Genomic DNA, 13,052 nt, shown 5'->3' on the forward strand with positions numbered 1-13,052 from the left:
TATCTCTAAGATGGAAGGAAAAAAACTGGGTAGCTTTTCCAGTGACAGATCAGATTTGTTCTCCACAAAGGCTTTGATCTTAAGGCTTTCTGACAGGCTTTAATCTGAGCAGACCACACACACACACACACACACACACACACACACACACACACACAGACATCTTTTCATTGAAGCCACAATATACAAAATGGACTTTCCAGCCGTCTGTTTGTGGTTTTGAGAAAAGTCGGTACAGCGACAGTGCTAAAGTGAAGTCTTCCAGAGGACACTGTGGTTGATAAATAACAAAAAAGTGTCAAAATAAAATATGAAAACCATGCTAAGCTCATCTGTTTTCCTTTATACACAAATTGTGGTGAGTCATACCGTACTGTAACTCTAGGACTCTGCTTTCTTTGCCCATTTAAGTTGTTGTCACAAAGGTCACAAACAACTTCTTAAAAAGAGACTAGTTAATAGTAGTTATTTAACCTACTTGGTCTAACTTATCCCGGGCTGGAGGAAAATTTAATTCAACTGTGTAAGGGACATGCAATTGTCATGTTTTTTTCATAGTGTTATCTTGCTATGAATTATTATCTTGTACTCACTCTTGCAAAAGTATGAATTATTAGAATGGGCTCACTGCATTGTTCATATGCCCACTGCTTTGTACTATAATATCCTACTCCAAAATGTACTCCAAAGTTCTCCCTGACACGCCTTGCCCTTCCTGTGAACCCATGCTAAAAACCTCCCCATTAATCCAATCATACTGATGGAACTCTAGTTTTTACATTTATGTATCGTCTCCCCCTCTGTTACATCCTTCATGTGTCTGCGTGAAACAGTCTGTTGTTGGTAAAATCTTCTGCATTGTACCATGTACCATGTGTGCAGCATAATAAATGCAACTCTTCTGCTCCAGATGAGATCTGCCTCAGTCTCTGACTGACTTTCAGATATCACACTGGCAGGTTTAACCAAATGACAAAATTAGCTTGCTACAAAAAACACAAAGAGTGAGTAGGAGAGATAATATGGACGACATGAACTAACCTGTGAAGGTTCATTTTTAACCTTGGAAACAGTAGTTTAAAGTTCTACTTACTAGCTTTTTTATGGAGCTTTCAAATGCACCTTACAGTAAGTAAGGAAGACGTAAGGAAGTGCTCTTAAGCGGACCTAAGATTTTTTTTTCTTTGAACTAATTAGTTTTAGAGGAGTTCAAATCATGTACGAAGAAATATTGTCCCTGAATGAATCGGTAGCTTCTAGCAGTGGAGCTCCACTCACTGGTGACTGAGAACATCATTGTCACAAACCATTGGCTGCTGAGCTATAAATCTTATAAACAGTGGCTATCTAGGCTGAGTTTTGTACTGAACTGAACATAACAGCTTGAATTAACAACCAACAGAACATACTACTGAAGATGGTTGATCAGCTCACTATGAACGGTGATGCATTCACTTGCTGCAGTAACTACAGAAATGCATTTTAAAGGTGATGGGTCTCTACAAACTACATGATCGGTGAGTACAAGCCCTTGAAAGTGATTGATTATTTGCACCTCTATTTAGTAATGATGTTAACTTGAGTTACAGTGTGCAAATATAAGTGACAGCAATAACATAAATACCCTACCCTTAAATTCTCACAGGATTTAACTTCCTCTGATTAAATATGAGTGGATGCTATTTTTCTAAGTTTCATTTTTGGATATAAAAGCTTACATTTGTTATTGGGTGGTGCTCTAGATGTTTCCTAGCAACCAATTTACAAAATACTGCTTTGAAATGCGCTGGTAGTAACTACAATCAAAACTTTACACACAAACTTAGCAATGGATTTACTGCTGTGTGACCCAGCCCTGGAGTGTGTGCACAATTTCCTGAGCTACAAAAGTGGTTTCTTAATTTTTTTTTGTATTATATTAAAATGGGGTGTACGATATGCTGATATACACCGGAAGACAATTTGTCAACTGTTTATACCGATAACTATCCTTTAACATCTCTGAGTGTATGGGTTAGATATATTTTTTTATTGAAATCTCACCTGCAATAGTAAACCTTTGTTTGTTCAAGTTTTAAAGGGATGGCACTCGCAAGGTCAGCACTGTTGTTGACTGAGGAGAAGCATTATATACCTTACATAATTGGAAACACTAGCCAGCGGTGAGACTGAAAGAAAGATGGGTCATGCGCAGATTCAGGTGGACTACCTTATCGCTACCTCTGGGAATTAAATCTATAATAGCACAAAGATACTGTCTTTGATGGAGTTGCTGGCGACTGTCTTTGGCAGGAGAAAAATGAGCCATTTAGCCGGCTGGTGCGAGGTTCCACAGGCCATGTTTGACTTGAAGCACCACCAGTGAGTTAGCCCTGCAAGTACTGATATTAGTTCATTTGGAGCCCCTGTGTATCTCTGCCAGATTGTAAATCCAGACCAATTAGTGTCACCCCGACAGATGAGAAACATGGAGCAACACCTCTCTGTCTTAAAGGCCCTCTTCTTTCTTCTGCTCATAATGCAATTAATTAGAAAGCCCTTCTTTAATTAGACAGCACACTGGCCCTAATTAAAATTAGGCTCATTGTGTGAGCGTTTGCACATAGTACACACATGCACAGGCAGAGACTATAGTGCGTGCACGAACACACAAAGACAACACTACAGTATTTTATGTATAACAGGTCACTATGTGTGAGAGAGCCAAAGGCACGTGAGTTTTTGATTGGCGGGACTGTTGGCATGGTGAGAGGCAGGCGGATGTGAAATCTCCACCGTGCAGCTTCCTGGTTTTAGCCGCGTGACCTCCAAACAGTCCGGACAAGCAGAGCCGCAGGCTACAGCAAGCTAATCAAAAACAGGCAAAGACCAAACAAGGCTACCTCTTTCAGACTGTCTCAAAATAACAGGATTATAGTTTATCTCTCACCAGCAGTTATTTGATGCTTGTAGCATTTAAATTACATTCCATCAGGAAACATCCAACCAGACAAAGTGAGCAACTGTAATTCCAGGTAGGGAACTGTGTAGCACAACACATAATAGCATTAGAACATTATTGCAAAAAAAGACAGGACAGGTTTCTTTTTTCTTTAGTGTCATGATGATACTGTAGTGAGGTAGTATTGTCAGTACCCGGAGGAAGACTGGTTCTTTTCCTCTTCTTTCCATTGTCTGCAGTGTTTTCCAGGGAAGGACACTCTGTCACCAGCGGCCCGTTTGAGCTGTTTAAGTGGAGAGGCTCACTGTTGGTCGTTGGGTCAAAGGGAAGAGCATTGAGCCCTATAAAATTACAACAAGAACCACATTAGATGAGACGACACAGCGGTGTACAATTAGCTGTGGTTAAACACAGCAATATGTATCTTAAAGGTGAGTTAAAGTGGTACAGATTTTTCTTTCCCATATTAGAAAATTACCATTATTACTATATCTGCAGGTATTTGACAGAGCTGTTTGATCAATATCATTGACTCATCAAATTACCTTCTGACACTCTGGTTGTTCATTTCATTGAAACAGTCTATGTAACCTTGCAGCTAGACTCAACTTGGAGTGGTTGTCTTGTTACAAGATACCATTAACTGTCTCATGAAAATACCCAAAACTAACTGAACTCAATTGAAATGTCTTTCTTTTGAGAAAATAAATGACTTTCAAGTATTGATCACAATGGTATGCTAGATTTTTAGATCACACACATAACAAAACACATTTTTTGCTCCCTTTCAAAATGTGAGATGTTACAAAATTTAAAATAATATTAAGATATTGGATTAAAAGTCGAAGTCGTGAGTTAACATTTGCCTACCATTAATGTCCAAAAACAGTTCCTAAAAACATGACAGCCAGAAGACGAGATATAATGAACAACAAAGAAAAGAGAACAACTTGAAAACTTGGAACCAAAAAAATATTTCTATCCTGAGATGCTGAAGTGAGTTTCGAGATCTTACCTCAAATGTATTAATGTGAACAGACGCAATGCAAATCATCTGAATCTGCCTAATGGTTTTGAGCCTGTATTCTGTTCTTTAAATACTTTTATTTTCACCTGCTCATTTTCCCATTATTCTGTTCCCTTAAGAGACTCAATAGTCTGACACAAAATAGAGCAATAAATGAAGTCACACCCTTGAGTAATTGTCACAACAATAATGAACAAGTTATTTCCAAACCGCAAGGAATGACAAGCAATATACGGTCTAAAACATCAGCTATTGTCCCTCTTATGAGAAAATGTAGGGGAAAATATGTATTCTTGAAGACACCAGTCCAATACTAATGTGAAATACATATCAACACCTAATTTACACCTGTTTCTGCATTTCTCTTTTTCAATGGAATACAATAGATGATGGCGAGTGAATCCTTTTTTCTCAGGCCCTGTCAGCTTTATTGATCGCTCACAGGGGGATGAGATGCAATTTCAGGTATCAAACTCAGACATCGTCCTGTTTGTGAGTTTGTTGTTCTTTGCATTTAACTGTGTGTTTGTGTTAGAGAGTGACTGATATAATTTTTGTCCCTCACAGATCTCAGACATAATGATATGATTTTGACAATTATTTGATGGACTTTGCATTTTTCATTAAAACATTTACATAACTGATGTGATAGTGGCATTGCAATGAAAGGTCAAAATTATTCATTCAAATGTAATTTCTCAGCTTCCTTTTGGCATTAACATCTATCTCTAGGGCTCATTATTTTCAGTTATTTTTTAATCAATAATAAAAAGTACCATTTTCAGCATTAACGTTTAGTTGACCTGTTTATTTCTTTAGTTACATGCTTAGAGGGACTCTGTCAAATAATCAGCAGCGAATTGGCTTTTTATTCCCAGTTTTATCTTCACTGTATTTAAAGGCACTTTTAGAGCTTTAATTGTCACAAGAGAAGCTTATTTACTGCAACTACCTTGAACAGTATCATCTTGCAATGGTAAAGAAAAAAAGACATCCAAGTGAAAATTGGTAAAAACTGTATTTTTTGGTAAAACTGGTGAAAATCTGTATAAAGAAAGAGAAAGTATCTTGTATCAGGGACTGTAACTAGATTTGATACAGCCCAGTTTTATTTATGTCTCCATATACACAGTGAAATTCCTGTGTATTCACAGGAAGAACATACATTTCATTCGTTTGTTTCATGGTTGATTCCACATGCAAGAGTTAAATACTTCTTTTACCTCTTTTGTAGCATCTGAATCTAATGAATTGTGATGCGCTACGTTCATACTTTGTTACAATGTGGCAACATTGTTCCCTGAACTCCAGATTACAATTAATCCTTAATTCATACTGCATGCATTTATATCTGTAGTTGTCCAATTATGAACAAAAATGTATGTCACGTAAATCGGCTCACTCACCACATGCAGTGTTAAAACTTTTTGTCCTGGCAATTGACCTAAAGGCATCTTTTTTGTTTTTAGATGACATGTTTACTTGTGCTCTGTTCAGTCCTCTCCATCCCTTTTCTTCTGTGTAACTACTGCACATCAGGATGCACAGATAGTTGCCAGCCGACGCTGACATGAGATTGGCTTCATGCATTTATGGATGCAGCCCAGCCTCTATATCACAGTTATGTCGCGTTCTATATATTGGACAAGACCAGGCCTATAATGTGTTTACAAGGGATTTTAATAGCTGCCTTCATTCAGCTGAGTCTCTTCCCCATTCACTATTAGACGAGGACAGATGGGGCCTTTCTCTGCTAGTCCTTCACCAGTCTGTCTTTTGTTTTACTGCATTTTTGCTGGTTTCTCCTCTATGTATATGTATGTATGTATATGTGGCATGTTTTCTATGTAAGTACATCTATCTATCTATCTATCTATCTATCTATCTATCTATATCTATATCTATCATGCTTTTGTTTAGTTATTTATGTAGCAATCTGATCCATTCTGCCCTTCAGTAATCTGGGTTTTGTGCTGGTGCACTTTCTGCTGGCACCTGTATAGTACAAATGGAAAAACAGACTGGGAATACTTAATATTTATGGGAATTTCAGCAAATTAAAGGATACAAACTACTACTAGGGTACAAATTATAAATCTACGGGCAATCTAAAAGGACTGTTGATATTAGAAGTATTAGTCAACAACAATATGTTTGTGTGCTAGACCTAACAGTTTCAGTGAATTTTTCAGCTAGGGAGAAAAAAAGCACCTACAAAGTGTTACGAGGTGTGCAGCACTCATGACACTAGAACTGAGCACCTGAGCACAGTCTCTTATTTTTGCAGTTTAGGTGACTAAAGACACAAGCAAGATCTTGTCACAGTGCAGAATAATCTGGAAAGGGGTCTAGAAGAGAATATACTTTTAGTGGGATGAATAGATTAGTATTCCAGGTGGAGTGGGAGCAAGGTTCAATACTGGCCACTCAGCTCCTCTAGTTTGCTTTAAACAACAACAAACAGTTTCCTAATGGGCTAAATGCAGAGTCCAGTCCAGCTCCTTCTAAGACAAAACTCTTCATGTCTGGGAGTATTTCCAAAAGCACATATGAACATATAGCACCTAAAATATGCTCCAAGTGCAGATTATGCCCCTTTTTAAGATGAAATAACACATTAGAGGACACTGACATTATTTTAGAAGACAATGATGTAATTGCATTTAGGCAACAACTTAGTAGCTACAAAAAATGTGTTTTTTTTGCTGTTTTATGTTCCCTATAGTTGTGTGTGTGTGTGTTTTATTTTTGTTATGTTTTTTCTCTATACTAAAGTGATTAAAAAGGTTACATTCAGTCAGCCATATTTAGGGACATTTACATACATATGGGTGGTACATTATTCCCCAAGAGTAATCTAAAAAGGTAACTCAGTACAAACTTACGTTGATGTATATGTTAAACATGTTCTAAATCAAAAATCTATTAGGGCTGCGACTAACAATTTATTTTATTATCGTGAATCTGCAGATTATTTTCTTAATTTGGTCATTTGGTTTTGTGACTTCCTTGAGCCCGAAAGAAGTCATCAAATTTTTCAAACAAACCCAAAGATATTCAGTTTACAATCACAAAAGACAAATAAAAGCAGTAAATCTTCACAATTGAGAAGCTGGAAGTAGGGAATGTTTGGCATTTTTGCTTGAAAATGTACTTTTAATGAACAATTTAAAGAGTACTGCACTCATTAAGTATTGCACTGTTGTAACATTGTCGAACTCCAATGGACAGTTTTTTAAAAAGATGAAAATCGATGTAGTAGAACAAGAGACATTAATTTTTTCCATTTTCAAACTTGCAGTCTTCAGCCCCAAACTTTTATCAGATTTCGCACAGCTCTATCTGGAGCCACAAAAGGCTTTATACAACTTTTTTAGATATATAATAGTACTCCCCAACAGTCTTAAAGGTCCAGTGTGTAACATTTAGGAGGAGCTATTGGTAGAAATGGAATATAATATTCATGTTTTCATTAGTGTATAATCGCCTGAAAATAAGAATTGTTGTGTTTTCATTACTTTAGAATAAGACGTTTATATCTACAGAGGGAGCGGGTCCCCTTCCACAGAGGTCGCCATGTTCCACCACCATGTTTCTACAGTAGCCCAGAACGGAAAAACCAATCATTGGCTCTAGATAGGGCCGTCGCGTTTTTCGCGAGTTTCGCAGCCGCCGTAGTTTCTCTTCTTACACGCTTGGAAGGGGAGGGTGATGCAAGCGGTATTCAAATGTTTGCAAACTGCAATTTCAATGCAAGATGCCACTAAATCCTGCATACTGGACCTTTAACTATTTTTTTCAAAATGAGAGAAGAAAAGGGATTAGAGTGAATTGAAGTCATCCATGTGTGCACCTCCTCTAGCTATAGCCATCAAAAATACTTTTTTGCATTTGATATAAGAGGTGGTCTCAGCAGGCAGAAATACAAGCGCAATTTCATGCCAAAATGATTACCAAAATTGCAGCGCACCACCTGATACGCACACAGCTGCGTCACTTGACTTCACATTTAGTGTATAAACACACCAATTATTAAAATGAACAAATCAAAGTTCAATGAAACACCTTCATCTTTGCAAGTATTTCTGTTCTAACCATCACCTGAGAGCAGTGGTGCTGTAATCTAGAGTCTATGACACAAAAAACATGTTTACCTTCAGTCCCTCCTGTAAACACAGTTCTTCGGATTGACACTGTTGTTTCCCTTTTTGGAAAACAAAATCCTTATCAAAACCTTCTTCTGACAGTACATGTGAATAATAATGCAAGTATTCATGCATGCTTGAGCCTGCACTTGTATTTCCTGCACTTGAAAAAGTCCTCCACCTCTCTGCTGTCTGTGTAACACAACTGTCTGGGGTTACATCAAACACACCTACGCACACCCTTTCACTGACAGCATCAGTCTTTCTTTCCTGAGATGTCTGCGGCCCATCAACATCCATCTGTCTGGGATTTCTCTCTCTCTCTCTCTCTGGTGCCGCATGACAGACCAAGCAGTGTCAGTTCATCTTCTGTTGCTGATTTGATATTACTACAGTCAGTCTACAAGCTGATCTTTGTCAACGTTTTATCCAAGACATTCAAACGCATGAAGAAAGGAAACACGAGGGCCAAAAGATCAGAGTTTGTGAACAAGAGGGAGGAAGACAGAGTAGGCTTACACACAGGGGTAATGCTAGAAATTCTGGGCCTCCAAACATGTAGCAATGTGTGCCCCACCCTGATGTGTCTAACATCAAACAGCAATCCCTTGCCACTCTAAACAATCCCTGGAAAGTTGTTGTATTTTTTTTACCCCACTACCTGTACACTGGCATGTTTGTGCACTTTTTGGTGCATTGTGTGGATTTTTGGCAGGTGGATGTGTGCATTTTTTCTCCAAAGGCCTGAATTGCCTACACTGTATGGCAGTGTCACTATGACTGGAGGTGGGCAGACATATTCTCCCAGGGAATCACAAACACTCTAAAAGGGAGCAAGATGAGGTTATGGTGGTATACAGCCAGACCCAACAACAGATACATTTGTGCAGTACTGTTATCAGCAATTAGCAATTTTTTAGAAGTGGTGATTCCAAGTATTTTTATACCACATACAGTATGATGCACGAAATTATACTGCTGACTACAAATGACAAGTCCTGACTGAAATTCCTTACTGTCCCATAAAAATTTTTGAGTTCCTTGAGTCAGATTTTGTGTTGAAAATTGTAAAATAGCACATTTGATGAATAATTAGTGCAGCAGCATAAAGACCCATTCCATTTTCTTCAATGTGCTGTCTGATATAGCTCTCATACATTTTACATTCAGAAGGCCTCCACCTCCAATAATGGAAATATACCTCATCTGTGTTTTAGTTTTTGCACGTCAAAAGTTCACTTAAAGCTGCTCTAATCAATATTTTTTTTAATTAAAAATGGATAAAATGTGAAATGTAATGTAATGTGAAACGGGTTTTGCTCGCAGTGGCTCTACAGAGCATTTTAGCATCTATTAGCTCATTGTTTTGGTGCCTTAAAGGAGTGAGATACTAGGACGCCCCTATTGGGTAATTTTAGTAATATTCATATCTATATCATGATTTTTAAATAGAATATTTCATGGAAACCTGAGAGAAAAAAATCTAGAATAATATGAAGAACACAAAAATATTAAATGAAAGTTTGAGAATGTGCAATGAAAAGTTCAAAATATTGAATAAAACATGAAAATATGGAATGAGAATCTTATAAGACTGAATGGAATATATTCAGCAAGAATCTATAAGCATCCATCCAAGTGCATATCAGCTTTGCCCATCTGGACAGTGAAATCCCCTCTTCGTTCTTTTTTGCAAAATTGCTCCAACTCTATTGGCACTATCTTTCTGCATGCAAGCATAAGCAGACAAGCATTTACAGGAGGGAGACACACTAAACTTAATACAGAGAGAGATGACCAGTAAAGACAACCACTTGAACCACCAATCATTAAAAAACACAGTGAAACAGTAATGGATCTAAACTGGCTAATGGGCAGGACAGATCCATGAACAACACAGGATAATATCTGCTGAATGTGATACCCCCTTTTATCAGTAAGATGAGTCAATGTCAAAGTACAAAAAACAACACACAATTTTAAAAAATCATTTAAAACGTTGAGTACTCTAGCAGCCATATCTTGTCTTTATTTGTCAGTCCTGAAAGATGCAGGAATAAACAAGACTAAGAGTCTACGCCCCTGCTAGCAGCTCCGTGAAGCACAGCAGTGCACAGCAGTTGAGCTAAATGCTAACATCAGCATGCTAACATGCTCACAATGACAATGTTAACATGCTGATGTTAAGCAGGTGTATTGTTTATGTGGCAATGTGTTTGACTTCTAATGGCTCTGATCTGACTAAATATATAAATAAATACATGTTTATAACATTGACAAAGTACAATACATGTTAACATCCCTCCCTTCCCTCTTCAGTGAAGGTGGGTCTGTTGAACGATATTTTATTGTAGAATATATTAACACCTATAAAGTAACTAATGTAATATGATGTAACCATAAGAGCTAGAGCTGAAACGAGTATTTAATAAGTCAATCAACAGAACATTAATCTGCAACTATTTTGATAATCATTTGAGTAACCATCCATCCATTTTCAACCACTTATCTGGGTTTGGGTCATGGCGGAAGCAGGATAGGACAGGCAGCCCAGACATCCTTCTCCCTAGCCAGCTGCTCCTGGGGGACCCTAAGATGTTCCAAGGCCAGATGGAATATGTAATCCTTCTAGCGTGCTCTGGGTCTGCCCCGGGGCCTCGGCCCAGTTGGACGTGTCTGGAAAACCTCTAAAGGGAGGCGTCCAGAAGGCATCCTTATCAGATGCCTGAACCACCTCAACTGACTCCTTTCAATGTGAAGGAGCATCGAAACAAGCTCCCCTCAGATGTCCGAGCTCCTTACCTAAATCTCTAAGGGTGAGCCCAGCCACCCTGCGAAGGAAACTCATTACACCCCGCCTGATTCCACAACCTCATTCTTCTGGTCACTACCAAAAGCTTATGACCATAAGTGGAAGTTGGAACGTAGATCGACCAGTAAATGGAGATCTTTGGCTTCAGCTGCGAACCATCACAGTGTTGGCTCATTAGAAGTCAATGAAGCCAGAAGGACCACATCAAGCCACTGTACAGGACACACTCCACCCACTGGCTGTGCCCTTTTAAATTATTTTTCAAGCAAAAATGCAAAACATTTGTTAGTACCAGCTTCCTAATTCTGAGTATTTTCTGCTTTTCTCTGTTTTATACCATAGTAAAATTATATATTTGGCTATCTTTTGGACTGTTGTGGGCAATTTGATTATCTCCCTTTAGGCTCAAGGAAATTGTGAAGGGCATTTTTCACTTTTTCTGACATATTATAAATAAAACGATTCATCAAGAAATCGAGCAATGCCAGAGTAATCCATAACGAAAATAATCATTAGTTGCAGCCCTAGTAAGGACCACATCATATCCAAACACCCTTTAGATCTGATATCCAGGATGCTATCATGACATCCCACATAATCACCAAACCAAAGCATGAATTTTTCATTTCTTTGATGACTAATTTGGGGCACAATATCCCACTGCATTCATTTCATGGTCCATTCTCTGTAAGCATGGTGCGGTTTATTCCACTCTGTAGCTTTTCCAAAACTGATAACTGAATGTTGTTTTTTGGGCACCAAACAAATCAAGTCAGCACATTTTGTCACAACATTTTGAAGGAACCAGTGTCAGTTCATTATAGTATTACACCAAGTTCTCTCTCCTCCCTTCTCCTTGTTAAAATGATTTATAACTCTACATTGCACCATGTTCTCTACTGCACAATTTGTCTGCTTTGTGAAACCATTTCTTTTGGAGTAAATTAGCTGTGTAAATACATAGATCATTGGATCTTGTTATGAACATATGAGCATGTTTAACAGCAGAAAATTGGCACACATTAGCAGGTGGGAAGTCTGTGTCCAGAAGAGAGGAAGTTGATGGTGAGAAGCAGTCTAGCCAGCCATGAAAAAACGCACATAGATTACTGTGTGTTCATCCATCTGACGCAGATAAAGGTCCACTTCCAGAGACATAATATATTAACATACTTGAGTGAATTTGATTTATTTTTTACATAACTTTCCATGGAATCTCTGTGCTTATTTGTCCATGCAGCTCAGAGGATTTCACTACTATGACAATGAAAAATATCAAGGACAGTGGAGGAATTTGAATTAATGCAAGATCTAAGACTTCTCTGCAATGGCATTTGATTATATGAGATAGACATGCTTTATGCAGCCCCAATCCTCATAAATATACACCATGAATCCATTTAAACCCAGTTCAATCACTACATACATTCTGATGGTAATTATATGTTTAGCCATGCAGAAACTGTGAGGAAAGAGCTGTCAACACAAATTTGCTTCAAAGCTTCAAACCTTCATCTAACAGTATGTCTATAATAAAAATATTGAATGATAAAATTCTCTCAACAGCTACATCAACTAAGCTTTCTTCAGCACTGTCGCCAAATGCTTGCTCATGGTGGGATTTGTTGGGTCTCTGTAATTAATATTATAAAGAGCACGGTCTAGACCTGCTCTATAGGAAAAGTGCAATGAGATAACTTCTGTTACGAATTGGCGCTATATAAATAAAACTGAATTGAATTGAATAGATAATTTTATTCTCAAAAGAGTCATTTGAATCTGCAAGGATATAGCTTGTATTTGGCCTTTATATAAGTATTTTCTATTGTTTTTTAATACAGACACCATATCCTTGCCTATTATTAGCCAGTCTGTGTTCTACCCTCATCCGTCCCCATTGTAAAAATTGCTCTGAGACAGAACCCATTATGAACTCTAGTCTTTTTGCTAACATGGAAAAGATGGTTACAGTAGAGTTGCCAGTACAGAAACAACACTTTTTCAGCACTTTTTAATAATCACTTCAATAATCATATAACTTGTAACCAGGAATTAATTCCTTTGTATATATGTATAGACAGATATGCAGTGTTGTACACGAACATGCTCAAAGAGCGCCGTTCATTG

At 37.8% G+C, this 13,052-nt stretch overlaps 1 protein-coding gene across 8 annotated transcripts in view; it reads right to left on the reverse strand.

Annotated features, from left to right (window-relative positions):
- The window catches only part of LOC122880316 (ecto-NOX disulfide-thiol exchanger 2-like), a 171,513-nt gene that overhangs the window by 115,243 nt on the left and 43,218 nt on the right, over positions 1 to 13,052 (reverse strand). For 4 of the 8 annotated variants that reach the window (XM_044205325.1, XM_044205324.1, XM_044205327.1 and 1 more), the window contains one exon: positions 3,136 to 3,282. The exons of the other annotated variants lie outside the window; for them this stretch is intronic. In XM_044205325.1, coding sequence (XP_044061260.1) covers positions 3,136 to 3,282 — 147 coding nt within the window. The remainder of the gene's footprint in view (positions 1 to 3,135; positions 3,283 to 13,052) is intronic. 8 annotated transcript variants of the gene reach the window in all.

Source organism: Siniperca chuatsi, linkage group LG8, assembly GCF_020085105.1.
Source record: "Siniperca chuatsi isolate FFG_IHB_CAS linkage group LG8, ASM2008510v1, whole genome shotgun sequence".
In the NCBI taxonomy this organism is placed as follows: domain Eukaryota; kingdom Metazoa; phylum Chordata; class Actinopteri; order Centrarchiformes; family Sinipercidae; genus Siniperca; species Siniperca chuatsi.